General features: G+C 55.4%; 9 protein-coding genes across 10 annotated transcripts; 6 read left to right on the top strand and 3 right to left on the bottom strand.

Moving 5' to 3' along the window:
• Positions 1-654: 654 nt before the first annotated feature.
• On the top strand, positions 655-1,278 carry IUM83_15051 (TRM112 protein; the record flags this gene model as incomplete). Its single annotated transcript, XM_067939837.1, has 1 exon — positions 655-1,278. One exon carries the CDS (start codon positions 655-657, stop codon positions 1,276-1,278), a length of 624 nt encoding a protein of 207 aa, XP_067791279.1.
• Positions 1,279-1,887: 609 nt separating this feature from the next.
• IUM83_15050 (trehalose-phosphatase) lies at positions 1,888-3,425 on the top strand (the record flags this gene model as incomplete). Of its 2 annotated transcripts, none has more annotated exons than XM_067939835.1 (2): positions 1,888-3,263; positions 3,419-3,425. In XM_067939835.1, the coding sequence occupies 2 exons, from the start codon at positions 1,888-1,890 to the stop codon at positions 3,423-3,425; spliced, it is 1,383 nt and encodes a 460-aa protein (XP_067791355.1). The 2 variants fall into 2 exon arrangements, with proteins under 2 accessions (XP_067791355.1, XP_067791356.1); XM_067939836.1 differs by lacking the exon at positions 3,419-3,425 and having other exon boundaries at positions 1,888-3,061; positions 3,190-3,245.
• A 2,251-nt stretch (positions 3,426-5,676) lies between these two features.
• IUM83_15049 (Signaling protein RIC-8/synembryn (regulates neurotransmitter secretion)) lies at positions 5,677-7,495 on the bottom strand (the record flags this gene model as incomplete). The annotated part of the gene is made up of 7 exons (XM_067939834.1): positions 5,677-5,747; positions 5,888-6,147; positions 6,244-6,477; positions 6,543-6,709; positions 6,912-7,042; positions 7,269-7,373; positions 7,444-7,495. The coding sequence occupies 7 exons, from the start codon at positions 7,493-7,495 to the stop codon at positions 5,677-5,679; spliced, it is 1,020 nt and encodes a 339-aa protein (XP_067791358.1).
• A 200-nt stretch (positions 7,496-7,695) lies between these two features.
• On the top strand, positions 7,696-8,419 carry IUM83_15048 (FK506-binding protein 2; the record flags this gene model as incomplete). Its single annotated transcript, XM_067939833.1, has 4 exons — positions 7,696-7,953; positions 8,060-8,073; positions 8,185-8,205; positions 8,284-8,419. The coding sequence occupies 4 exons, from the start codon at positions 7,696-7,698 to the stop codon at positions 8,417-8,419; spliced, it is 429 nt and encodes a 142-aa protein (XP_067791323.1).
• A 291-nt stretch (positions 8,420-8,710) lies between these two features.
• IUM83_15047 (Anaphase-promoting complex subunit 7) lies at positions 8,711-10,957 on the top strand (the record flags this gene model as incomplete). The annotated part of the gene is made up of 5 exons (XM_067939832.1): positions 8,711-9,109; positions 9,180-9,302; positions 9,385-9,787; positions 9,874-10,615; positions 10,684-10,957. The coding sequence occupies 5 exons, from the start codon at positions 8,711-8,713 to the stop codon at positions 10,955-10,957; spliced, it is 1,941 nt and encodes a 646-aa protein (XP_067791361.1).
• A 1,256-nt stretch (positions 10,958-12,213) lies between these two features.
• Positions 12,214-13,653, top strand: IUM83_15046 (Ornithine decarboxylase 1; the record flags this gene model as incomplete). Its single annotated transcript, XM_067939831.1, has 1 exon — positions 12,214-13,653. One exon carries the CDS (start codon positions 12,214-12,216, stop codon positions 13,651-13,653), a length of 1,440 nt encoding a protein of 479 aa, XP_067791371.1.
• A 1,098-nt stretch (positions 13,654-14,751) lies between these two features.
• Positions 14,752-16,641, bottom strand: IUM83_15045 (uncharacterized protein; the record flags this gene model as incomplete). The annotated part of the gene is made up of 1 exon (XM_067939830.1): positions 14,752-16,641. The coding sequence occupies one exon, from the start codon at positions 16,639-16,641 to the stop codon at positions 14,752-14,754; it is 1,890 nt and encodes a 629-aa protein (XP_067791394.1).
• A 545-nt stretch (positions 16,642-17,186) lies between these two features.
• IUM83_15044 (uncharacterized protein) lies at positions 17,187-18,260 on the top strand (the record flags this gene model as incomplete). Its single annotated transcript, XM_067939829.1, has 1 exon — positions 17,187-18,260. The coding sequence occupies one exon, from the start codon at positions 17,187-17,189 to the stop codon at positions 18,258-18,260; it is 1,074 nt and encodes a 357-aa protein (XP_067791359.1).
• A 1,691-nt stretch (positions 18,261-19,951) lies between these two features.
• IUM83_15043 (putative protein phosphatase) lies at positions 19,952-24,949 on the bottom strand (the record flags this gene model as incomplete). Its single annotated transcript, XM_067939828.1, has 4 exons — positions 19,952-19,988; positions 20,068-20,210; positions 20,299-20,332; positions 23,823-24,949. 4 exons carry the CDS (start codon positions 24,947-24,949, stop codon positions 19,952-19,954), a joined length of 1,341 nt encoding a protein of 446 aa, XP_067791273.1.
• Positions 24,950-25,464: the final 515 nt, after the last annotated feature.

Raw genomic sequence — 25,464 nt, 5'->3', positions numbered from 1 at the left:
TGACGAAACGCGCCGCCGTCTCGCCCCTACCTTGCTTTGTTCTGCAGCGCCAGCATGTTGCCGCCGGTGCTGGTGGCCTTGAGCCTGATCTCGTGGCAATCGGTGCAAGTTGAAGCTGCGAAAGGATCTTTTGGCCCCGTCTCTGCGCGCGGGCTCAAAACCCCAGAGTGGGAGAGGCACGGCACGCTCGCGGGCAGTAAGCCGCGGCGGCAGTACTCACAAAGTTAACTCGGTCGCTGCCGCCGCCGTCGCCGTCGCCTCAGGTCGCCGATAAGAGCGCCTGCATTCTTATCGTCTCGCGCGAATTTGCCGGCGGGGCAGCCAACGCCGCCTTCCCTCGTTTTTAGCGCGCAACGTCCGCGCCTGTTTCTGTGCCGTTCCTGGAACCTTTTTGCCAGTTGCGCGTCGAGGGGGCGACTTAACTGCCGCGCTGACTTGCGTCCAGTATAGCGCCAGTCCGCGTTGCCGAATCAGGGCCACAGCGTGGAAAAGATGACAGACAGACTGACCAAGGATCGCCCCATGGCGGCCAACCGCCCGCATGGCACCAGTAGGCCACAAGTGAATATCCGCTCAAGCACGGCGCACGCCCCGCCTTGCTAGCCTTGCCACTGCCGCCGCCTTCTTCCCATGACCGGCAGAACCGACACACGCATGCGGGAAGCCGAGGAGGTCCTCCCGCTGCTGGCGCTGCAGGCCGCCGCCAGTATCAAACGCGACATGGCGTACGCCAAACCCGCCACCGCGTCGCAGCAGCCGGCGCCGTCGTACCAGCGCACGGGCTACGTGTCGTACGCGCTCAAGCCCGAGCGCCGCCAGCTCAGCGCCATGTACGGCACCATGCCGGCCACGCCCGACCAGCACAGCAGCAACCAGAGCGAGACCGAGAGCGACAGCGACGGCAGCTGCACGGCCAGCAGCAGCACGGGCGGCTCGCTGCAGTCCATCCTGCGCATCCCGTCGTGCCGCGGCAGCCTCAAGAAGCACGCGTCGGTCGAGTTCTCGCTCGACATCGACAGCGACGAGGACGAGGACACCAAGCGGCGGCTCGACGGCTCGTGCGCCGCGCGCTGCATGCCGCGCCGCCTCACCATCGAGGAGAAGGCGGCGCTCTACCGCGTGCGCCCCGACCTGGAGCTCGTCCCCACGGTGCTGCTGCTCTCGGAGCTCGAGGAGCTGCGGCGACGGCGCCAGCGCAAACTGCTCTTCTCGCTCCTGGGCGCGTCGCTCATCCTGCTCATGATGATCGTCTTCTACTACCTCGTCTCGCAAATGTAACCCCCACCCCCACCCACCCAGTCCATGTCGGTCGACGAGCACAGAGGGCCGCCGTCATTAGCTCGAGCCGCTCGCTGTACGCTTTTTTATTAACCCCACTAGATAATACATTAGAAACTGTCGGCGTTCGCCATCTCACTCGCCAGGGAACCGACAGCTTCTTCTTCTTCTTCCCAAGCCAAAAACTCCTCACACAAGCACACCCACAACAACCCAAGCAGAAGATACCGTGACGATGGCCATACAGTACCTAAATGCTTAGCAGCACCAACGCACTTCCACCACAACTAAGCTGATAAAGCTCTTCAACCACCGCCTTGAAAAGTCGCTTATAGTTGAACCTCCGATACAGCATGTCTCCATGCGCCAGCACAGGTCGCGATGCCATTTTCCCGAAGCCACTTCGCCACCACATCGCTTGGCTCGGCCGACGCGCAGCGGGCCCGCCGCGTACCGACCGGCCCAAGGCGGCCCTTTGACAGCGCCCCCAGTTCGACTACAGCGGCAGCTGAACCCCATCGCCGCGTCCCAAGCCGCCGCGTCGCTCCTTCTCCCTCTGAGACGCTACAGCGCGCAGAATCCGATTCCGTTCGAGAGGTTCGAGACGCGATGACGGACGGCGCCGGCTTCCAAGAGCGCGAGGCGGCGCTGCTGCGCGAGCTGTCGGCGCTCTACACGAAGCTGAACCAGGTGCGCGAGAAGCGCGTGAAGGCGGAGCAGGAGAGCGGCGCCGGCGCGCACGACCTGGAGGCGGACGACGAGGGCGGCGCCAGGGGCTCGAGGCGCCGCCGCCGCGTGCTGCTGGTGACGCGCACGCTGCCCTTCTGGCTCGTGTCGGAGGACGCGCAGTCCCAGTGGCGCGCCGAGTTCCCGGAGCACGCGAGCCTGAACGGCGCCATGGAGATCTTCCAGTCGCTGCACGAGAGCTACGACTGCGTCTGGATCGGCTCCGTGCACGGCGAGATCGAGCCCAGCGAGCAGAACACGCTCAAGGAGCAGCTCCTGCAGGACCGCAAGTACTACCCCGTGTTCCTGGACGAGAAGCGCGAGCGGCTGTACTACCAGGGCTTCTGCAAGACCGTCATGTGGCCGCTGTTCCACTCGTGCCCGCCCACGACCGACGACCAGATCATCCAGCACGAAATGATGGAGGGCGGTCAGGAGGACGAGCGCAGCATGGAGAGGATGTGGCAGGCCTACGTGGCCGCCAACCAGGCCTTCGCTGACGCCGTGCAGGAGGTCTACGAGGAAGGAGACTTGGTCTGGATCCAAGGGTATCACTTGACGCTGGTGCCGCAAATGGTGCAGAACCTGTTCCCGAACGATAATATCTGCTTGGGCTTCTTCATGCACATCCCGTTCCCGTCGGCGGAGCTGTACCGGATACTTAACAATCGAGAGGAGATCTTGACGGGGATATTGGGCGCCGATCTCATCGGCTTTCAGACGTACGAGTACGCACGGCATTTCCAGAGCGCATGCGTGAGACTGCTGGGACTGGAGAGCAGCCACAAGGGCGTGGACTTTAACGGACACTTTGCGCGCGTGACGATCTGCCCTGTAGGAATTGACGCTGACAAGTATATTGCGATGGTGCAGTCGGACTCGGTGCAGGAGCAGATGAAGCAGCTCGAGAGCCAATTCGCGGGCAAGCAGGTCATACTTGGCGTTGACCAGCTCGACCAGACGAAGGGCCTGGTGCACAAGTTGCTGGCCGTTGAAGAATTGTTTACACAGAAGCCGGAGCTCGCAAAGGAGGTGGTGTTTTTGCAAATCGTTACGGGTGCATCAGTGTTCGAGTCAGCACTTGAGTCTCAAGTTGAGTCTCTCGTCTCACGTATCAACAGCAAGTTGCAAGATATCGGTACCGAAGGCCCTGTGCAGTATTTGAATAAAGAAATTGCTGTGGAGGCTCTGATCGCGTTGTACGCGCTAGCAGATGCGCTAGTGATCACTCCTGTCCGTGACGGCATGAACACTGTTCCGTTCGGATACGTTGTTTGCCGGGAGGCCACAAGCAAGCATGCTCGCGTGATTCTGAGTGAGTTTGCAGGCTGTGCGCAGTCCTTAGGAGGAGCAAGACTGGTGAACCCATGGAATACTGAAGAACTCACGGACGCGCTGCAAGAATCTCTGCAAGACAATGACGAAGTGATGCGTGCGCACCAACACATGTATAGCTACGTTAGTTCTTTCACATCATGGCACTGGGCAGACAATTTCCTGGAACAACTTCACGAGTGCAGCGAAGAGAACGCGCTTTCAGTATCAGGACGCGAATTGAGTCGACGGGATATGACATCCGCTTATTCGCGGTCATCGAGACGACTGATCTTCATCAATTACGAAGGTGTATTAGCTGCAGAGGCTTCAATCCCGGAACTGGCCTATCCGCCGCAAGAACTCATCTGGCAGTTATCTATGCTGACGAAGGACCCGCGTAACACGGTGGTGTTAGTGAGCGCGCGAAGCACCTCGGTGTGCGAGCAATGGTTTGCAGGTCTGTCTGGCAACCTTGTTCTTGCGGCAGAATACGGTGTATACGTGAAGTGGGTTGGCAAAAAGGAGTATTGGCACTGCATGGTGCCGAACATGGACATGAGCTGGTGGGAGCACGTCGTTCCGTTGCTGGAGTATTACACAGAACGCACCCCAGGTGCTTATATTGAGCGGAAGGAAAGCTCTGTTGCTTGGCATTATCGTGATTGCGATTTGGATCACGGACTGTGGCAGGCGAGTGAGCTGCTGGTTTCCTTGCGTGAAATTACACGATCGCTGCCAGTATCGGTATGCCCTGGGAATCGGTACCTTGAGGTTCGGCCACAGAAGGTTAGCAAAGCCACACTTTTCGAGCGAATCTGGGAGTTTATGAATTGGTCTACGCTGTTTCCGGATGAAGATCCGGTGACTACCGAGTATTTCGGGGAACTGGTGCACTCGCCGTCATCGCCGATGATGAGACCACGTGGATTTTACAACAATCCGCCGGAAGAGATGCCGGAGTTGAGCTTGGATGGTCGACACCTCTCGGAAGCGAGCGGCGATTATACTTATACGGGCAGGAAGGATTCTGTAAGTTTTAGTTTGGATGCTGGCGCGCTGGATGCTGTGGACGATAAGCAACCGGTTGATTTCGTGCTGGTGATCGCTTCTGGCGATGACCGTACGGATGAGGATCTGTTCGCATTCCTGGTTCCACCGCCAATCGATTTGGAGGCATACTGCCGGCAGCTCGAGAAGGATGAATTCGATGATATGTCAGAAAGTCAACTACAACAAGACGGTGTATTGACAACGAAGCCTGATGCCGAAGAATCGTCGTCATCGTCGTTTACTCATCGTCGAAGCTTTATTCAGGACCCAGGCGACAGTGAAGGTGGAATTGGTTCATCCAGCTTTGGTGATATCAGTGACGATATATCCTACAATGCCTTTAGACGTCTTTTGGGACGAGATGGAAGTTCATCGTCGCTTGCTGCAGGATCCCCTGGAGAGCGAGGAGGTCTATCAGCTGCAGCGTCGTTGGCTCGACTTTCTTCACAGCCCAACGACGCTGATTTCCTCATGCTGGGGGAAAACATGACCAAGTTGACACCTTTGGCAAAGCCATCCATATCTGACGGTGCAGCCAATATGTTTCCGGTGGCAATGCTCAACCGGCCGTCCAATGCGCGGCGCGATGAGATCACTGAGAAGAGTAAATTCACTCCTCGTCGAGATTTCCCACCGTCTGCTGCGTTGTTCAAGGCAATGAAGGTGAAGTATGGCGACAACTTCGGCATCCACAGACTGCCGGATACCCCGGCAGCTTGTTGGGCCCTTGTTTGTCCTCCTACCGCGCGCGCGAAATTAGAGGACGGTGCTGGAGGACAGAGCAATAGTTCCCAGACGCCGTCGGAGGGGAAGTCATCGATTACCGGAAGCCCTCCTACAGCTGCTCAAGTGTGTTCAGCATCCCCCGCAGCTTTGGAAGGCTTGACTGCAAGCAGTTCCCCAGATAATGCCTCTTCCACTAGCGACCTTTCTCCCGGAGTTGATCGTGACGGAAGTAGCGGTGGGGAGCAGACTCAAGTCGAGGTTGAGGACAAGTCAGACAAGAACATCTACGAAAAACAACTTCACGAAGAAAAAGAAACTGTGGAAAGTGAAGCGCCAGCCAGCCAAACGACTTCAGTGTCTACAGATGACCCTGACGATGGAAGGTATCGCTTTCCTGTCAACACATTCGTGTGCACACTGGGCCGGAAACTCTCTCAGGCACCATACTTTATCAAGAACTCCGGCGATTTATTTCAGCTTGTACAGGAGATGGGTATGAGCAGTCATATTCGCAAGCAACGAATGCTTTCCATGGGCAGCGTCGGAGATATTTAAGTTTGGTAACCTGCCGCCGACGTTTTACGCAAGTCCTTTCATGCGGAGTAGCCCGATTGCATTCCCAACGCCAGTGTGGTGCGTGTAGTCCTTTGCTGCAGTGCGAACAAGACACATGGATAGCGTTATTATTTTATTCGGTGGGACGCCGCGTGATGCGATTTTGAAAGTGAACTTATAGGGCGAACCACCAAGCAAATATAAAGAGTTAAAGAGAAATACGACCAGAACTTACCATTTTCGTCGCAGAGCAGGAACAACCACTCGGAGGTGTAGCGCCTAACGTCGGTGTCCAGGCATGTAAGAAAGAACTTTAGCTGTTTGAAGAAAAACGCCTTCGTCCTGTCAATTGCTGTAGGCGGTGCCACAGGAACTAAATCGCCAGTCTTTGTCGCTGGTAGAATTGCCTTCTTGAAACAAGATAACATGTCTGGGTCACCAGTTTTTGCCAGGTTGTGGCACACGATCAGGGTCGGCAGCATCTCCTTGAGTGGCCTAGATAGCGGCAGTTGCAACGTTAGCGTGGATTTCGTAAGAAAAATAATGGAGGGGGGGCATGTCAACCTCATTTTCTCGGTGCGAACAACTAACAACATGGCGTGAAGATGATCGATCACTGGGATCAAAGATCCGTCGCTACCATCGCTTATTCCAGTTTCTTCTTCTTTGGTGCTGTGCTGCTGTTGAATAAAAGCCGCAAGAAGATTTCCTGGTAGGAACATGAACACCTCCATAGCCTTGTTCTTCAGTTCAAGGAGGTTGCTATTCAGCGGCGATATCTCCGAATGCTTGAAACGAAGAATTTCCAACAGCAGCCCCCCAAGTCTGTGTCAAGCGCATCAGAAGTGTCAGAGTGAGTAGTGTGTGAATGTTGAATGCGTCTACCGTACTGATGAACAGTATTGAAGACATCCGAAAGTAGTTTCTCCTGTTCAGCTGTCCACTGCATGTCATTTACAAGCACAGTGATCAACTTAATCAAGTCGAGAAGTAAGGTTGCGCGGTCTGCGATGACGATGCCAGCCTGGTCTCCATGTGTGAAGCCGTAGAAGAGTGTCTACACGATGGATACCGGAAGGGCATAATTAGTTGGGGACAGCAGTTATTTGCTGGCGACGTTCTTGCATTACCGCATAGATCAACTGCCAGGCTTCAAGTGAGGTGCTCAAGTATCGGGGAACTTCCGGTGCTTCACAGGAGACCAATAGGACTTTCCAAACGAGCCAATGCAATGCAGCAGTCCCTCCGCGCTTCGCCACCTCAATCAACCGAGTCACAAAACCCTTTGCAATAAGAGTTTCCGAAACGAACTCCGGCCGCGAGTACACCGAGTTGATCATGCACTTGAACGCTTCTTCTCGCACGCGAGAGCTCCAACGCTGGTCTTCACCTAGCACCAAAAACCGGTCAAGTACCTTCATCCCTACCATTAGTACTGTTGTCATCGTTGCATTCTACGATAAAGCAAATACCTCCGCGGATAGCAACCGGTCGATGCCGCGTCGGTCTCGCATGAACACTCGGCAGGCATCCAACAACCGGTAGATCGCTGCGCGTTGAAGTGACGTCAATACATTAGTCTGATACTCAACCCAGCACAGCAAAAGTATCGGCACCATCGTTCTGCTCTAAAGTGGGCGTCTCCACCGTTGCTGCCTCCGTCAAAACATCTACGATCTTGCGTGCAGCTTGCTCGCGAGCCTGTACAGCGTCCAAATCCGCTACAACACCAACAACTAGTTAATACGCATTACTCTAACCCACTCCGTCGATTCATATCCCACAACACACTCGAATTGCTCTGCACCGCCCGCGCGAACTCTTCAGTCCACGGCCACGCCATGTTGCCCAGTTCTGCACGAAGCGACGCAGTTGAAGTGGATCGCGTTTTCTCTCCTCTGATTGGCTGCGCTTTTCGTCCAATGGAGTCCGACCACATGGAGCTTTTCGCCCAATGGCGCCCGACCACTTGGAGCTCGAAGGCCGCGCTCTTTTCAACTTGACGTCCACAATCGAAAACCTCGAGCAACAGACAAGCAGAAGATGAAGTGGACGGCGTTCCTCGTGGCGGCGGTGATGGCGGCGGTGCAGGTGCAGGCTAAGGACGACCTGCCGCCCGACGCGCAGCTGCGCATCGGCGTCAAGTTCCGCCCCGAGGAGTGCACCGAGAAGAGCCAGCTGGGCGACACGCTGTCCATGCACTACACCGGCACGCTGCGCAAGGACGGCTCCAAGTTCGACTCGAGCCTGGACCGCAACCAGCCCTTCGAGTTCCCGCTGGGCGCCGGCCGCGTTATCAAGGTCGGTCCTTGTCTGCAGCAATGCGGAGCTGTGTAACTGTTGAGGTGGTGTACTGACGTCATTTGGAATGGCTTTTCGTGGATTGTTGTTGCTTGGCAATGAACAGGGATGGGACCAAGGGTGCGTTCAGCGCAGAATACTCTGTAGACAATGAGGATGCGGTGTAGTGGAGGCTAACGTGCTGTTGGGTGGCGTGTGTGTGTTTTTTTTTGCTTTTGTTGTTGTTTGCAGACTTGTGAACATGTGTGTCGGGTGCGTACTGCTGCGTTGCAACACTTTGTTGGTGCTGTTGCTGACGTGTTAATATTTTTTGTTGTTGTGCATGTGCAGTGAGAAGCGTCGCCTGACGATCCCATCGAACATGGGCTACGGCGACCACGGCTCGCCTCCGAAGATCCCCGGCAAGGCCACGCTCGTGTTCGACGTCGAGCTGCTCGAGATCAAGCGCAACAACGACGAGCTGTAAACGGATGAGGGCGCACAACATATCGCACACCCCGTTCGTTATGCTTAGACCGAGCAGGCTGCAGAAGAAGAATCGTAAAATGAGAATGTGACGTACTTGTTCCGGTATCTGTCTGTCTGTCTACTTCTCCCACACACACATGTTAGACGTCGACTAAACTAACCGACAAAATCGTCCATATCAAATACGTGGACATCAGAGGACATCTCAAAAGCTTTTACACTTTACAGCATAAAAAACTCAACTTCATTTCATACGAACTTAAGTCGAACTTAGCGCACTTTGAAAACAATGGAGCGCCCGAGCAAGAAGCGGCGCGCTAATGAGCTGGCCTCGGTGCTCTCGGAGAGCGTAGAGGACCGTGGCAGTGTCCACCAAGCCTCCACCTTCGATGCCGAGATGATGCAGCAGCAGTTGGAGCTCTTTGTTCGCAGCGGGGACGCGGACTCGGCGCAGATTCTGGGCGAACTTTTGGTGTCCGTGGCGCTCTTTCCGTCCGATTCCGAGCCGCGCAGCGCCAGGAACGATGCGCACGCAGCCTCAGACGAGAAATTCCTGTCGCGGAAACCAACAGAGCGCTTTGAGGCGGCTGTGGGCAGTGCGCGGACGCTGCCGCCCGCGTTCCATGCCAAGACGCTGCGTCTGTTTGCGGACTTGATGCTCGCCAAGCGCGAGTTCAAGCGCGCCATTGTGAGTTGCAGGCTGCAGAGGAGGAGGCTATAGAGGAGGGCTAATTAGTGTGGTGGTATGCTTCTCGCAGCGTTACTACCATCACAGCTGCAGAGATATGAGTGTCGTGACGAACGAGGAAGAGCTGGAGGTGAAGCTGAAAGTGGCGAGGTGCTACGTGCAACTCGACTGCGTGCACGAAGCTATTGAAGTGGTACCGTCCATTTAGCACTGGTAGCTTGCAGACAATGCAATGGTGTGACGATGGTCTAACGGCGAGATGTTGTTGTGAGCAGTTGAAATCGACGCCGCCGGAAGGACGGAGCTTGAGCATGAATTTGCTGCTCGGGAAGTTGTATGCGAACGAAGGACTGCAGAACAAAGCTGAGGAGAGCTACACTGCAGCGCTGAGGCAGAACCCGTATGCACTTGAAGCAGCTTTGGCACTCACCGAGCTGGCGGCAGCAAAAGATGCGTCTCCGGATGCATTCGCGGGATTGGATGGAACGACAAAAACTGGTGAAAATGCACGGTCGACGGGGGCGGCGACGCCTATTAGACAACACGAAATTGAACGATTTTATGCCGACGCTGTTACGACGACAAGGAACACAAACTTGGATCTCTCGAGCGTTGATGCGCACTGGATGCAGATGCTTGTGACAGCTTCCATGGATGCCGAGCGCGGAAATCTTCGAAGTACGTGGCATCATGGTGGTATGCGTTTTGGCACGTCTAGGCTGATGCGTTATCTTGCCGTTTTGCCTGCCTTTTAACATATACAGCTGCTATGGAGGCATATAACGCGCTGGATCGAGTATTTCCAAAGAACTTGCACTGCTTGCTCCGAAAGGGAACGCTCGAAATCGACCAAGAGCTGCTTCACCAAGCCCACGTAACCTTCAAGCGCGCACGGCAAGTTGACGACCTGAATTTGTTGTTTATGGACAGCTATGCCAATTGCTTGCGAAAAGGAAGCTCTCGTACGAACCTGAACGACTTGGTACAGGAGCTGTTCAAGATCAGCAACTCGAGCACCGAGTCGTGGCTTGCTGCCGCTTACTACAATGATGTGAAGGGTGATTACGAGACGGCGCTGCAGTTCTGCGAGCGCGCTGTTGAGGAGCGCAATCGTCACGCGCCAGCTCACCTGTTGCGGGGCGAGCTACTGCTGCGATTGAATCGTCCGCAACTTGCACTGAAGGCGTTCTGGGAAGCGTGCCGCCTCAAGCGCTCACTTGAAGCATACACCGGCATCATCACCAGCTACTGTGACCTGTTTGCCATTGGCGTCAACCGGTACAAAGAAGCCTTTGCAACAGCCAAGAGTGTCGTGAGGTTATTCCCTCAGAAGGCGCAGAGCTTCGTGCTGTTCGGCAGCGTTCTCGCGCTGAACCCGGAGCGTCGGGAGCAAGCGCGACAGGCTTTGCAAAAGGCGCTGACTATGGACCCTCGCAAGCTCTCAACCAACTTCGCTCTTGCTGACCTGTTGGTCGAGGAGGGTAATTTGCGCGGCGCCATTGAAAGGTGCGCACCATCGATCGTCCTGTTGACTCGCTTCACTCGGTTTATCTAACGAACTCTTGTTTAACTAGGCTGCAAGCATTGGGCGAGCGCCACCCGCGGGAAGAAGTCTTCACCAAGCTGGCATCCGTGTATTCGATGGACAAGCAGTACGCCGAGGCGCTCAAGTACTTCCACCAAGCGCTCCGCCTGAATCCCGGGTCGACCGAGGCGTTGCGCGGGCTGGACCGCCTCGAGAAGCTGATGCGCGGCGAAGACCCGGACGAGCTGAGCAACTCGATGGAACAGATGGACCCGGAGGAGCCGGAGGAGTCGATGGAGGCGAGCGAGTACCTGTCGCCGTAGCGAGAGAGATAACTGCACCGAACAGGTAAGTAGAGCGTTTACTTCGGCTTGCTCAGCTCTCCCAGGCGTTGCGCCGTCGACGATGTCCGACGGGTTTCTGGTCCCATGGACTCACGGTCCAGCCGCAGCGCTAGCAGCGCACACGCTGTGAGGCGTAGACACCGCGCTCATTGGGCCGCTAAAGATGGGAACGGGGCGAGCAGTTTCCTGTCCTGCAGTGCGGGCTTGTGCCCAGCAGCACCTCCCGCGCCGGTGCTTCAAAGGGGAGGTGTCGGAAGGAAGACAGGCCGCGCGGTGGTAACGTCACCGCGCGCGGAAACCGCTTTCTCGGCAAAATATTCGACAAGCACTCTCCATTGCACGGGACCTTGCGTCTCGCGCAAGCAAGCAGATAGTTGGGGCATGATGGCCCGAGGACAATGCGCCCGCTTCAGCTTCGATATGGGGCTGGGCCGCAGGGAGCGGAATGCAAATAATAGAGCTTCTTAGTGCATCTTAGGATCGTAGACGAATCAGGGCGGTTAAGTTACTAAGTCTGAAATCTGAAGTTGAGCTTCAACTTCAGGATAGGATGGCGGTAATCGGATCTTTTCGGTGTTGCAACAATCTACCAATTTGCGCGAAATGCGCGCGTGAGCTATGCGACCTTGTCACGGAGGCCGCTCGAATTAGCGGCGCCGTTGGTCGGCGCGCAGTCCAGACGGCATGTTCCCGGCATGCAAGAGAGGGAGGCCAGCGTCTTGACGCGCCTCGCTCACAGGACGCGTGAAAACCGACGAACAGCGTGCGATGCGGCGCTATTTTCCGGTTGGAGTCACAGCGAGCCCGTCCCAGTGCGACGGGAGTATTTATACCCGGGGGGAAATCAACTGAGCCAAGGGAGTGCCAGCGTGTTTCCCCCGTCGCACCTCGCTGAAACCCACTTACCCTGGCAGCACACATAGTTGCCTTTTTTGGCCGATTCTTTATTCAGCTTCAACTCGTAACGGCTGGGTGGGGCGCGGCAGCCAATCAGCGCCGCGCCTGACGGCCCACATACTGCGCGCCAGTCAAAGATCCGACGTGTTTGGCTCGCCGAAGTCCTTGTCACAGTCCGTGCACTCGGTCACTGCAACCTGACGGCGGTGGTTTTGGCCCTCTCCATCCGTTAAGCCGCGCGCGCGGCTCGTGTCTCGCTTCATTTCCGAATTGGCCCGCGCCTGCGCACTCCACAGCGTCCGCTCCGCCCCGCTCCCCCGCCGCTCCGCTCCGCCGCCATGGCCCTGCTCCTCCGAGGCCCCCGCCGCAGCCTGCGCCCGAGCCTGGCCAGCCGCTTCGGCCACGAGCGACCGCGCTGCCTCAGCACGCAGCAGGCGGCGCGCGCCGCGCTGCTGTCCAGCGACCTGGCCACGGCGTCCACGAACGCCAAGCCGCCGCCCGAGCTGCTGCAGCGCCTGCAGCTCAGCGCGCCCATCCTGGCGCAGCTGCAGACGCAGATCCAGAGCCTCGGGGCCGCCCCCAGCAGCCAGCGCGACGCCTTCTACGTCGTGGACACGGCCGCCGTGGAGGACCGCTTCAAGCTCTGGCACCAGTACCTGCCCGAGGTGCGGCCGTACTACGCCGTCAAGTGCAACCCGGACCCGGCCCTGATCGAGGGCCTGGCCCGCCTCGGAGCAGGCTTCGACTGCGCCAGCCAGACGGAGATCAGCTCCGTGCTGGGCAACGGCGTCCCCGCCAGCGACATCATCTACGCCAACCCGTGCAAGCAAGGCTCGCAGATCGCCTACGCGCAGGCGCACGGCGTCGACATGATGACGTTCGACTCGCAGGATGAACTCACTAAGATCCACGGCATCAACCCCGGCGCCAAGCTCGTGCTGCGTGTGTACGTGGACGATTCCAACTCCATCTGCCGCCTCGGCACCAAGTTCGGCGCCATGGTGCACGACTGCCCGGACATCCTGGCCCACGCCAAGGCGCTCGGCCTGGACGTCGTGGGCGTGAGCTTCCACGTCGGCAGCGGCTGCTTCAACGTCGAGGCCTACTCGAACGCCGTGGCGCGCGCGCGCAAGGTCTTCGACATGGGCCACGCCATCGGCTTCAACTTCAACCTGCTGGACATCGGCGGCGGCTTCCCCGGCACCGAGAACGCCCCGATCCGGTTCGAGGACTGCGCGCGCGAGCTCAAGAAGTCGCTCGCCCAGCACTTCCCGCACGGCAGCGGCGTGCAGGTCATCTCGGAGCCAGGCCGCTTCTTCGCGGCCTCCACGCACACGCTTGCGGTCAACGTGATCGGCCGCAAGGTGGCCCCCACTTTTGACGTCCCCGGCCAGCCGCCCGTGCTCGCCAGCGCCGCGGCTGCCGCGGGACAAGTACCCAACTATATGTATTTTGTGAACGACGGCTTGTACGCCTCGTTCAACTGCATGGTTTACGACCACCCGTCGATCCAGCCTGTGATTCTGTCGGATGCCGCCTCGCCGGACGCCACCCCGATGTACAAGGCTAGTATCTGGGGCCCGACCTGCGACGGCATGGACTGCATCATGAAGGAGGTGCACCTGCCGCTCATGGACATCGGCCAGTGGATGCTGTTCCCGAGCATGGGCGCCTACACGTGCGCCGCCGGCTCGGACTTCAACGGCTTCCAGCGCCCCCAGAAGATCTACTTCGACTCGAACTTCGTGGCGGATGACCAGCAGCAGTTTGTGCACTAAGATCAACCGAACGCTCGACTGAAGAGTGAAGACACAGAGCGAGGACCAACTCCCCATTGCACCCAGCGAGTCGGCGCTGAGGTCCTGGACCAACAGGATTTAATACCCAGACAGATTGTAGCAGCAGGGTCTACCAGTTCTTTCAACAGAGGAAGAAGAGCTCAGCCTCGGGGGTAGAACTAGCGAGAGACGGCGCCCTGCTACTATTAGTCTGCTTTCTCTTTTAAAAGTCCCACACAATACAATACTATCACTTACCGACTATCATCACGCCCCCTGGCTATCTTCTGATAACCTTACCAACCAAGCGAATACTGCAACTAAAGGATTGGTACTTCACCGCAAATGATGGAGCACATTGGTGGTGCCAGCGTCCATGAGCGCAATTAATGCCATCCTTAGCTTGTGTGCAGGTAGTGAACCAGATAGTCCCATTGACGCTGAAGAAAGGTGCAGGGCATAGTGCAAAACAAAGCAATCGGTTCTAAGTGCGCAACAGAATGAAAATCAAGGTGTACAGCACTTTCGTGGTTAGTCAGCTTCATTTTCACTAAGTATTACTTCGTATTCTCAAAAACTTTCAAGTATCACTCAGGATTCAAGTGGTTTCGATTAAAACTACTTGTGACGTGGGCGCGAAGGTTGATAATCTTATTGCTTGAAGAGACTTTTAGTATCTTAGAAACTTAGTATCTTGGTATCTTCAAGCAACAAGATTATCTCCGTAGCGTTAAGCGGCGCTTAATAAGCTCTTAGCGCTCTTCCAGTACCACGTTGAGAAAGGTGGGTAACCTCTGAGACTGCACGCAGAAAAGCGCCAAGCATCCTAGGTGATACGTACTCAAGTATCGTTGGACTGTCGATCAAGACGAATGGCTCGAATACGACCAGGAAAATCCTTGACATTCGGTTCGTGGGCACTCTCCGCTCTCTTCTGACCAGCGCGTTTGATTTTAAACTTCAGACCCGGTTCGGTCACTACATGTAATAGTGCTTTTTCATTGCTGCGAATTACATGTAGCACGTGAAAGACGCCGAACAGATTGGTTATCTATTAGGCATTTAAACTCTAACTTGTATCTTCATCTAGGACCTCGCTCATTTATCATCGATCTGGAACGAAGAATTGCGTCGCCGCGAATTGAATGTCGTTCCTGAAAATACAGCGGACGACGACCCCGAAGCCTCAGGAGAAGAAGGGTCTACTGCCAGAGCTACATGAGACGGAGAGGTTTCTGCAGACGCCACCGAAGAATTTTTAGTTTCGAGCTTGGGCTTGCTCTTCCTGCAGCGCCGTATCCACTGCCACCGGAGCCATAGACCAAGCGCGCCTACGACAACGATACCAAAAATGCCGCGAGTCTGCTTCTCTGAGCGTTCACGCGCTGCAATGATCGCCGCAGTTTCCTCATCCTGCGTTGCCTGCACGACAGCCTCCATCTTCGCCACCTCGGCCTCTTCGTCCTTGTTGAACAGTCCACGGCCTTCGATCGAAAACCCAATAGCATGCTGCTCTAACTGCAAGTACTTTGTGTTCTCAAGACTGACAATCAGTGATGGAGTGCCATTGCCGTCAGGTGTACGCGGGTTGAGCATGAAACACGTGTACTGGCCTAGCCGGCGCATTTTGCACTGCACCCGGTATTTGTCCAAGTCGCGGGTCAGCGACGCTGCTGTCCCATCACCACCTGTAAATTTCTGCAAATGAGTAATGAGCGGCTTCTGGTCGCGACGGCCTGTAAGCTTCACTTGGTTCCGATGCATGAAGATGATGTCACCCACATGATCCCGCTGAATCATTGATACGCCACAGAAAAAGTCTTCATCCGCGTCGTAGAGTCCACCAAGCGCAACAAGATGCTGCACCATATAGAACGGCGTGGACGTATTCAGCCACGCCAGGCGGAATAAATCCTTGTCGCCCCAGACAAGCTGCCAGTCCGTGATAAGTCGCGGCATGTGTGACGAGTAGAACATGAGTTTCGAGAGCGCTGCCTTGGATCGCGATCGGTTCACCAGCAGCTGCCCACTTTCCTGCTCGAACATGTCCGTGAACGGCATATCCAGCAGCGTCCAGAGCGCGCTCTGCTGGTGCACGTTAAACGGCGTGTCGATCGCCGGTCTCCAGAAATCCGGCCAGAACATGGCGCCGAACTTGACGAACTCGGGCGCGTCAAACAGGTACGTCGGGTCGCGCACGGGGATGTTGTCCGAGTCCAGCCACAGCACGCTCTCGAACCTCGAGTTGTAGATCGCGTAGGGTTTCGCGTGGAACTTGGACGCATTCGGGTCTCGGACCACCCTCACCAGCACGTTGTAGTACTTCACCAGCTCCACCAGCACCGAGTGCTTGGCCCTCATCTCCGTCGGGTCGATCCACACCTCCACGGGCAGCGCGCAGCCCAGCGACCTGAGCGTCCTCACAATGGCGTACACCCCCGCGACGACCTTGGGGTAGGCGATCATGACGATGCCCCGCTTGTCGCCCTGCTCGCCCGAGTTCTTGGCCGGCAGGGGCGGCGGCAGCTCCGGCGGCGGGTGCGTGTAGCCCGCCGCCAGGATGCTGAAGTCCGTGAAGTTGCGGGCGTCGCTGCACGACAGCTTGGGCACGAGGTACCACTGCCAGCTCTTGCACGTGGCCAGCATGACGCGCAGCACCTGGCCGCTCGTGCGGTTGCGCACCTCGCAGTAGCCGCTGGAGCGCGGCATGGGCTCGTCGCACGGGCGGTCGCGAGCCTCGTCCCGCGGGCCGTACGGGTCGCAGTCGTGGGTCGCCCGCCAGCCGAGGCACTCGAAGTCGTCGTCCGTCCAGAGGCTGCGCGGTCGGTCGGGGCCCTCCAGGTCCACGGCGTCCAGCTCGGGCGCGTCGTAGCTCCAGGCCTTGGGCTTGCCGCCGCCCGTCACCTCGTACACGATGGCGGAGATGATGGAGGCCACGCACACGAACGCGGCCAGCACCAGGTGCCGCCGCAGGAAGCGCGCCACCATGGCTTTCACCGGCATCGGAGACGGTGGCGGATGCAGCACTGAATGAGCCAGCTCCGTGAGCCGATCGATACCTTACCGGTTCTGCAACCAGGGTGTGAGTATTACCGGTATTAGATGGATAGTTATACTACTTAGCAGTGATATGAGCTTGATCTTCGCGGGCCAAACCAGCAGGAGCCCTCGCGCGCTCGAAAGTAGTAGTAGTGGGGTAGTAGGACTAGTATCACTATTACTACTACATGTAATACCACTGGCGACGTCGTTTCAGTGCGCCCTCAGAACATGTAGTACCAATGCCATCAATTATCCGTTGACTACTTTTACTTCAGAGTGATACGGCATCAAGAATTACCAATCCGTGTCCACGGTATCTCTGAATCTAAATCTGAACTGCCTAAAGTCCAGATTCAAGATCTGGATCTGATCTCCAAAGTCGTCGAATTCAACGTGTACCGGTACGCTACCGGTGGGCCAATCAATGGGCGGTTCGGAGCCTTCCAAAAAGCCGAGAGCTCACTTCGCCACCGCAGCTTGTCAGGAGGAAGATGCAGCACGCCTGGGGTCGCGTTCTGGTGCGCGCGGCGCGCCGCAGCTCGCGCAGCACGCTGGCCAGTGCTCGCGTGGCCTGCCAGTTGCGCTCCGCTGGCTCTTCCCACGCCGTGGCGCGTTGCACGGGCGCCGTGCGCTTCGAGTCGAGCGAGTCGAGCGAGTCGACGCCGTCGCGTTTCCTGAGCCTGGCGGACGAGGAGAAGGCCAAGAAGGACGAGGACGAGGGAGACGCTGCCGCTGCCGCTGAAGGAGACGAGGAGGCCGGCGAGGACGCGGACGCAGAGGGAAAGGACGGCGACATCGAGGTGGACGCCATCGCCGACGTGAACAAGGGCGGCGTGGAGGAGAACGAGGAGCTGGACGAGCTGGTGATGGAGCTGTTCATGGAGGACCCGCTGCGGTGGACGCCCACCGTGCTGGCGCGCAAGTTCAGCCTGGCCAAGCCCCGCGTGGAGGCCATCATCTGGCTCAAGCGCATGGAGGCGGAGCTGTCCCCCGAGGACTTCCGCGCCAAGGTGCAGGCGGCCAAGGACAAAGCCCAGCAGCAGCTGGACGAGCAGGCCAAGAAGCTCGCGGACGCCGAGGCCGCCGGCAACGACAAGGAGGTCGCGCGCCTCAAGAAGCGCGCGCGCCAGGAGGAGGACGCCACCCAGCCCGACGAGGTGCTCGACGCCCGCGAGGAGGCCGTGCTCATGGGCATCGACGACGAGGCCTTCCGGAACCCGGACTTCTTCTTCCTCAGCGACGAGTTCGAGGGCTACCCGCCGCTCGTGCGTCGCATGGGCAAGCACGGACACACGGACCAGCTGTACCCCGAGGAGGCGCTCGAGCTGCAGCGGCTCGCGGGCAACAACAAGATCACGCTGCAGAAGAGCTTCGCCAACCCCAAGACCGGCGAGACCAAGGCCAAGTTCCGCCTGGCCGTCAAGGACATCACCACCAAGAAAAAGCACCTGCTGGTGCGCGACGAGAGCCGCAAGTTGCGGCTGGCCACGAACGAGGAAGTGCTGCCCCGCACGTGGGTGCGCAGACCAGCCTACTTCCGCGGACTGGACAAGGAGCTGGCTTAAGTAGTTTGTTCATCCGTATCGCTCGGGAAGGCGATCCGCGCTCCGGTGCTTAGTATAGAGACACGCATTGGCGCGGATGGCTGGCCAGCTGCAAATAGGAAGCGTCAGAGGTATGGCGAGACTCAGGGAATCTAGCAATACAAGAGATGTGGTGAAGATCAACGCAGCGAACGCACTCCTAGTGATTTCGTCGTGGTTTTATTTCAAGGAGATTAGATTTGCCGTGTTCAGCGTTTGATCTTCTCGAAACGGAACTAAAAATTTGCAACTGTACTCCAGCAACCAAAGCACACCACCGCCTAGTGTCAGCAGGGCAAATACTACTACTGGTAGTAGTACAAAGTTTTAAGACGAAAGCCAGTTGATGTAGCGCCCCTTAAGCCTTTGTCCGGGGCTGTACTAGTTGGCAGTAGGGCAGCATCTTTTGGTAGTACTGCAGCACTACTGACTCGGTAGCTCATTGTGTGTCCGTTAGTTTTGGTGCTGGAGAGGAGGGTTGTGCTAGTACGACTACCAAACTCTGCTTACGCCCAAGGAAGGAATTGAGGTCTCCGGATCTGGGGTTCGTTTTCGAGCCTCACTAGGATCATTTGCCCTTCACGCGGTAATGAATGAATTTCAGTTGAACGCACTCGAACCCGTGCCTCCGGTTCCGAATTGCTACGTAGTAACGTTAATCTTACAGCTGAGAGCAGTTTTTTTGCCATCGTTTCCTCTGGCGCTTGCTGTTTTTCCGATACGGTCTCGATCGCCCTGTGTTCGATAATGAAGATCATGCAACTCAGTTACTGTCTGAAGAACGTCAATATGATCTCTGCAAGTTGACAACGATAAACCGAGATTTTGCAGGAAAAATTGTCGCATCATAGTTTGCAAAACGTTTTACTATAGAAAGCTAACTGGTGCTGCAGAAGTATTAAATAGGCAAACAAGCTGCTAGCAGTAACCCCAGACTTCGACACAAGAGATCCATTGAAAATCAGATCTATCGACGTATCTATTCCATCAAACTTAAGCGACAAACATGCACTAGGAATGAGCTGGTAGTGATCGCATCGCTTCGGTACCTACGGTGGACTAGAATGTTGCTCTCTTACTTTGACGGCCTTGTTCTCAACTAGATACTCTTCATACTCGGGGTACCTCTTAATGAACGCACGGTCAAATTCCACAATCCAAACCGTTCTGGCAACTGTATCCACGCCCCTCACTTGTAGAAACTCGAAGCGCGGTTGGATGGATCGGTCAAGATTCCGAGCGATAAGCACCTGGCTAGTCGCTCCGGTGTGAACCCCACCGTTGAAACCAGGTAGTCGAACGATTCGCGCATCTCCTCGATATCGTGCATCAGCATGCGGGGGTTCGCATCAGAGCTGGGACCCCTGATCCCTCACCAAACATCTCGTCCAGAAAGCTAATTGTTTCTTGGATTCTGGTGGTCTTCAGTGATAGGCCTCCAGGCACATTTGCGATGAGTTGTGGAATGCGCTCACGCCGTGAGCTGGTACCCCCCGTGACTCACGGGGGATACCCAACTCCGCAATGTAGTCCAATTTTGCTCGCAGCTGAGACAACAGATGTGGGCATCGACGTCAATATACGCGCGATCTGGACCAGATTCTGGTCCCTGTCGAAGCCAACTTCTCCAAAAAAGGCAACTTTTGGGTCCAAGTTGTTTTTTATGTTCAAGGTCAACACTTGACGGCCGACAAGGAACACGTAGGGAAGCTTGGGCAGATAGCAAAAACACATTCACAGCACATGTCAAAGAAAAATAGCGACACTCTAACTGAAGAGTAGCACCTACTTTTTCCTCAGGTACACCCTGTTCACGAGCCACTCCACTACACTGTTATACTTTTCGACCGTGTTTCCCAGCATGGACGGTCTCCGCAGGATCAACCGGTTGATTTTGTCGTGGCTGAGACCCCACGAACCGAACCAAGCTATCTGCCATTAGTAGCAACAACGACAAGATCAACAACATTTCTCAGTTAACTCCACGCATAGAAATATAGCAGTGCGTGAAAGGCCTCACTTTCCGCTCCAGGGTCTGCCGACCAGCCGGACATCTGCGCAGCAGAACACCAATTTAGTACAGCAGCCCTCCCCGTCAGCATCGACAAAGATTTATTCAAACCCACCGGGACAAAGAGAGAAATGGAACGAATGGCCTCGACTTCGCTGATCCCTCGGTCCATCAGGAAGTGAGTCGTGCGCTCCACCGATTCTACAGAATACGGAACTAGCGCCTGCGTCTGGTACTTCTTCCTGATGATAGCGTAATACTCCGACAGTTCTTTCCGCTCTTGCTTCGGATTCCGTACAACATTCGCTGGGGCCACTGCGAAGCCCCTCGCCACCGCCGGCAGCAGCGGCCGAGGACTCCTCCACAATCACAGCATGGTGGTGAATGTCGTGCTACAGTGTGAATCGTTAATATTGGCTAGAAATTGGAGGAAAGGTTTCGGTGATCGAACTGTTTTGATTTGCATGAACGGTACAGTGGGCATGACTGCGAGACCTCTCAAAGTCAGAAGTATGCACGGTACAAGTATCACGCACGAGCCAATCCAAGCAAGCTTAAACGAGAAATCGACACCTACATGCCACCGAACGAACAGATTAGTTCGTATATTGTTCTGACGGAGTACTTGGAAAGCATTGTACGCATGCTCTACTCGTGCATTGTGCTCGATACAACGCTGAAATGTTCGGAGTCTCCACAGAGAATGTCGACAGCATTATTCAGAACTCCTAGCCATGCGAATCCAAATCCGTAGTTAATAGTCCAGCTTTCAGAGGGGTTCTGTAGAGGAATGCTCTCTTGGCACAACACAACTATGATGGTGCACCGATGATCACCAGGAGGATCGGCGATAATGACGTAGTTGGAGTGTACTTCTTCCTCCACCCATCGGAGAGGGCTTTCGCCGCTGCTCTGACCCGCCTGTGATATCGTTTACCCACTGGCACAGGAGTTGTCGACAGAGGGGCCCGGTGGTGACACTGAGCTAATTGCCGACATCTAGGTTGCTTTGGCTCAGGGACCTCGGTTGGGGTGAACTATTTTTTGTTGTAACTTTCGTTCCAGCGTGATATTTTTTTGTGATGTTGTTGAGTCATCAAACAATTTGCGTGTATATGATACTAACTCTACCGTGCCTGAACGAATGACAATGTTCAACGCTGATTTAGTGAGAAGTAAAAGATATGAAAAATCCTGACTCTGCACGACTTCGGGTAGTACGTGCACGGTATCATGAAACAACCCAAGCAAACTTGAACGAGAAATCGACTCCTGCATGTCACCAAACAAATGTACCGGCGTGTGAGCACAAATCAGACATTATTTACATGTACAACAATCAGACCATGATTGCAATATCTAAAAGAATTGAATGACGTACCAAAGTGTGTTATGCGGTAAGTTAGAGTTGTTAACACCCAGAGAACAAGCTTCGGTTGCACAAACGTCGCGTGGGTCTCCATGACAAAAGCCAACTGATATAGCGAGTGAATACCGCACTTTCGCCACATCACAAGTACGAGCATGACAAAGGATGTCAATTGCAACATTGCGTAGATGAACACGTTATGAACAATGCTGTCGACATTCTCTGTGGAGACTCCGAACATTTCAGCGTTGTATCGAGCACTTGGAAGGTGCACCATGACGAGCACAAAGCACGAGTAGAGCATGGGTACAATGCTTTCCAAGTACTCCGTCAGAACAATACACTCACTCGTGAATAAGACTTCAAGGGACTCGCGAAGAGTACTGAGATTGTTGTCTGTCGATTCGCCAATTCACATTTATGGCTACTGTTGTTTGGCACGATCGCGGGGTCGAAATGAGCAGGTGCAACCCCCACCTTCGCCTGAAAACTCAGCACTCGTGATATCCCATATGTTAGTCGCGTTACCCGATCTGAAATCGACAAGATTCGTGTGAATTCAATGATAATACTGCGGGGCGGTTTGAGTGTGCTATCTATCGACCCATTTTGCCAATGGTTATCCATATTTTTGAGAAAGGTTTTCCCTTCAGATGATATCTTGTGAGAAACGCACCACCGTACTTGAAAACCTTTGTACGCTTGGGTTGGTAGGTTCTCGATGCGGGAACACAACAGCTGAACGCCTGCAAGAAAATCTCGGCCTTCCATTTTCGTTCCAAGCATCAAGTCAAGTTGTTTATGGATACTGTAGATTCGTTGGTTCAGTTCTTGCATTTCGACACACGTCTCAACAAGATCAGCAACCATAATCGCTATCACGGTATATCGACGATATATTTTTCATGCACATCTCCAAGTTGAATGCGTCGAAGAAATCCACAGTAAATATCACTTGCTCTGGAATCATGTCTGCTTTTTCCAAAATGGCGAAGGTAATAATGTTTTTCAAGATGAGCTTGAGAACAGGATGGAGCAAGAACACCAGCATCTCAAAATTGGCTTGGCTCGCCATTTCAAACAAAACCTGGTATGCTGGATAAATAAAAACCATGAGCGCTTGTACGAACAAGTACTTGCCCCACCGACACAGCTGCATGCGCTGAGAAAGTATTTGTCAACACCTCTCACCCCCTGCCAGCACACGAAATGTACCCACGAATAGGACCAACAAAACCGGGGAGAGAGTGAAGCTCGCGAACGGAATAGGGAACACCCAGTACTTCGCAACAAGCATGGCTGCTGCTGTATTACCGCTTGCCACACAAATGCAGAAGATAATCGTCTTCTTCGATGAGAGCGAAACTCCGTCAATAAGACATCCAGTTTGAACCAGTGTGGCATACGACTCCCCGATTGCAAGTATGCCCATGGGAGCCCAAAAACCGTAGTTGACGCTCCACCCTTTGGATGGATTCTGGAGAGGAATACTTTCCCGACACAACACGATGATGATGGTTGGGAGTGGGGTAGCGACGATCACCAGTAGGACCCGCCAAAATGACGTAGTTCGAGTGTACTCTTCAAGCGAAAGCATCCGCTCGATTGAATATTTGCCTCCAAAGTGCATAATCTGCAGCGCGAGCCAGGTATCAGAAAGGGCTTTCGCTCAAGCTCTCGCTCGCTGGGAAAAGTGTTGGCGGCAAGGACTCAGCAGAGGGGCCCGGCAAGAGCATCGATTTGACTGCTGTCATCCACGATGTCGCTCGCGAGGTATTATTTTTACGTTCTTAGGTTCCGCTAAAGGGGGGGGGGGCTTGATATTTATTCCTCGCTCAACTTCACAACACTCGCATGGCTGTTGAGCAATCACCAGAAGCAAATTGACCAGTGATGGTCTGTTGACGGGTGCACGTGTCGGTCAGGTCATTGTGAATGAAGGTAAAGTAAAACAACGTACTACTAACAGAAAAAGGAAAATGTGTGAACGAAGGTTCTTGTTATTGTAATCTACTATGAAATAAGTTAGCTGGGGCAAAATTCGCAGTGCAAATGCGCGCTGAGAGTGGGTGGAGGCACGAATCGTTGGTAATCTTCCGCGTTTATTCCATCAACACCAAACATCACGGTTTGTGTTGAGCGGGAGTTGCGTATCGCTTCTTACGCGAATATCCGACCCCGCTGAATCTCCGCGAGCATGGGGATTGTAAACTGAGCGCAAGCGCTGTCACTCTCGCGGTGCTCCAGCTCGGATAGCAACAGCTCGACCGAGTTGCGCTCAAAGGCAGATGAAAACAACTCGACACCCTCGTCGCACGACTCCTTGGCATACTGCAGCAAAATGAACGCTGCAAAGCGCGCAAGAACATCCGAGTCCGCAAGCATCGACTTGAGGGCCTGGACGAACCCAGACCGGTCAGTCTCGAGGAAAAGACGGCGATTGCCGTGATGCCGGCAATGGTTCTTGACCATCTTGGCCACCTCGTAGAGTGAGTCTGCGTCCAGCTGAGCGTTCATCTCCTTGATAAGCTGTGCTGCCTCCGTGTCGCGAATGGCGTAGCGTCGGCCCTTCAGTTCTTGTGCAGCATCCAGCCACGGCTCCAACGTCGACTCGGCGAAAAACAGCGGCTCGGCGTCTACATCACTACAGCGAGCGCGGACGCACTCAACCAGCTGATGGAACACCATCTCATCTCCGAACTCGCGGCGGAATGCCACCTCGTACTTGTCTCCATCCTGTCCCTGTAGTTTCGAGAGCGAGATGGAGAATGCGATCTCCTCGGCCACACAAAGCCACGACACACGTAGAGTCCAACAGTTCTCGACGCGCACGCAGCACTCGAAAGGTTTCAGTGCGTTTTGCACCGTTGTCATGATTTTCTCGGGGGCTGCAAAGGACGGGAAGCTCGGGAACGCCGAGCCGAAGAACGAGTCCCATCCTTCTTTGAGTGGCACCTCCACCGCCGCCGACGGCGACAACGGGGACGCCATGACCTGCTTCTGCTTGGAACCGGGCGTGGCCAACTGCATCGCCGGCTGGCACGTGCTCGTAGCTGTGAAGAGGCTGAAGCTGTCGAGCTCCTCCAGTCGGTCCATGGGTGAGGTAGCGAACTGGAACGGAGCGTCACGGTACTGCGTCACGGGGGACGAAAGCTCGCCGGCGATGTACACGGGCGTGGTGTCTGCGGGTGCGAACTGGAGCTGCAGCTCGTCGTCGAAGTCGCTCTGCGTCTGGAAGAGCGGGCTATCGTCCATCGAGCTGGCAGTAGAGGACGCCGTTGGGCTGCTCATTAGATTGTGTTTGGAAGTGCGGCTTGTGCACTAGTCGGTCAATTTGGCAATGAGCATGAGCTCGGCCGAATACTTGCACTTGCTTGACCTGGGACTATGTCCGACGCACAGTCTTTTTTGTCGCGAGAAAATTCGCACTCTGCGGCCGCGCGATTGGCCGAAAATCCGCAGGCATATGAGTGATGGTCACTTTGACGTTGTGCATACTCGGAGCAAGTGTAATCGCCTCGACCAGACGAACGTTCCGCTCGATCGCAGTGCCGTACTGGGATGCTGCAGCGCCTTATTCCGCCCGAAGACGCTCGCAAGAGAGCTACTGGATTCGGCTGAGGCACGCCGCTGCGTCTGGTATACATGCGCACGCGTGTTGCACTCACCGAGCGGCAACACGCTTGGGAAGTGGTGTGTCACACACCACGTTTCTCGGCGCAAAATCCACCATGCAAAGCACTTCAACAGGGTCAAGTTGCCTTTTGCTGCGTGCGAATGGCAACTTTCTATGCGAAAGTTTCGCA

The sequence above is a fragment of the Phytophthora cinnamomi genome (assembly GCF_018691715.1).
Source record: "Phytophthora cinnamomi strain GKB4 chromosome Unknown Contig40, whole genome shotgun sequence".
Lineage (NCBI taxonomy): Eukaryota > Oomycota > Peronosporomycetes > Peronosporales > Peronosporaceae > Phytophthora > Phytophthora cinnamomi.
The sequence above is the reverse complement of the archived record's forward strand: the minus strand, read 5'-3'. Positions and strand labels throughout refer to the sequence as shown.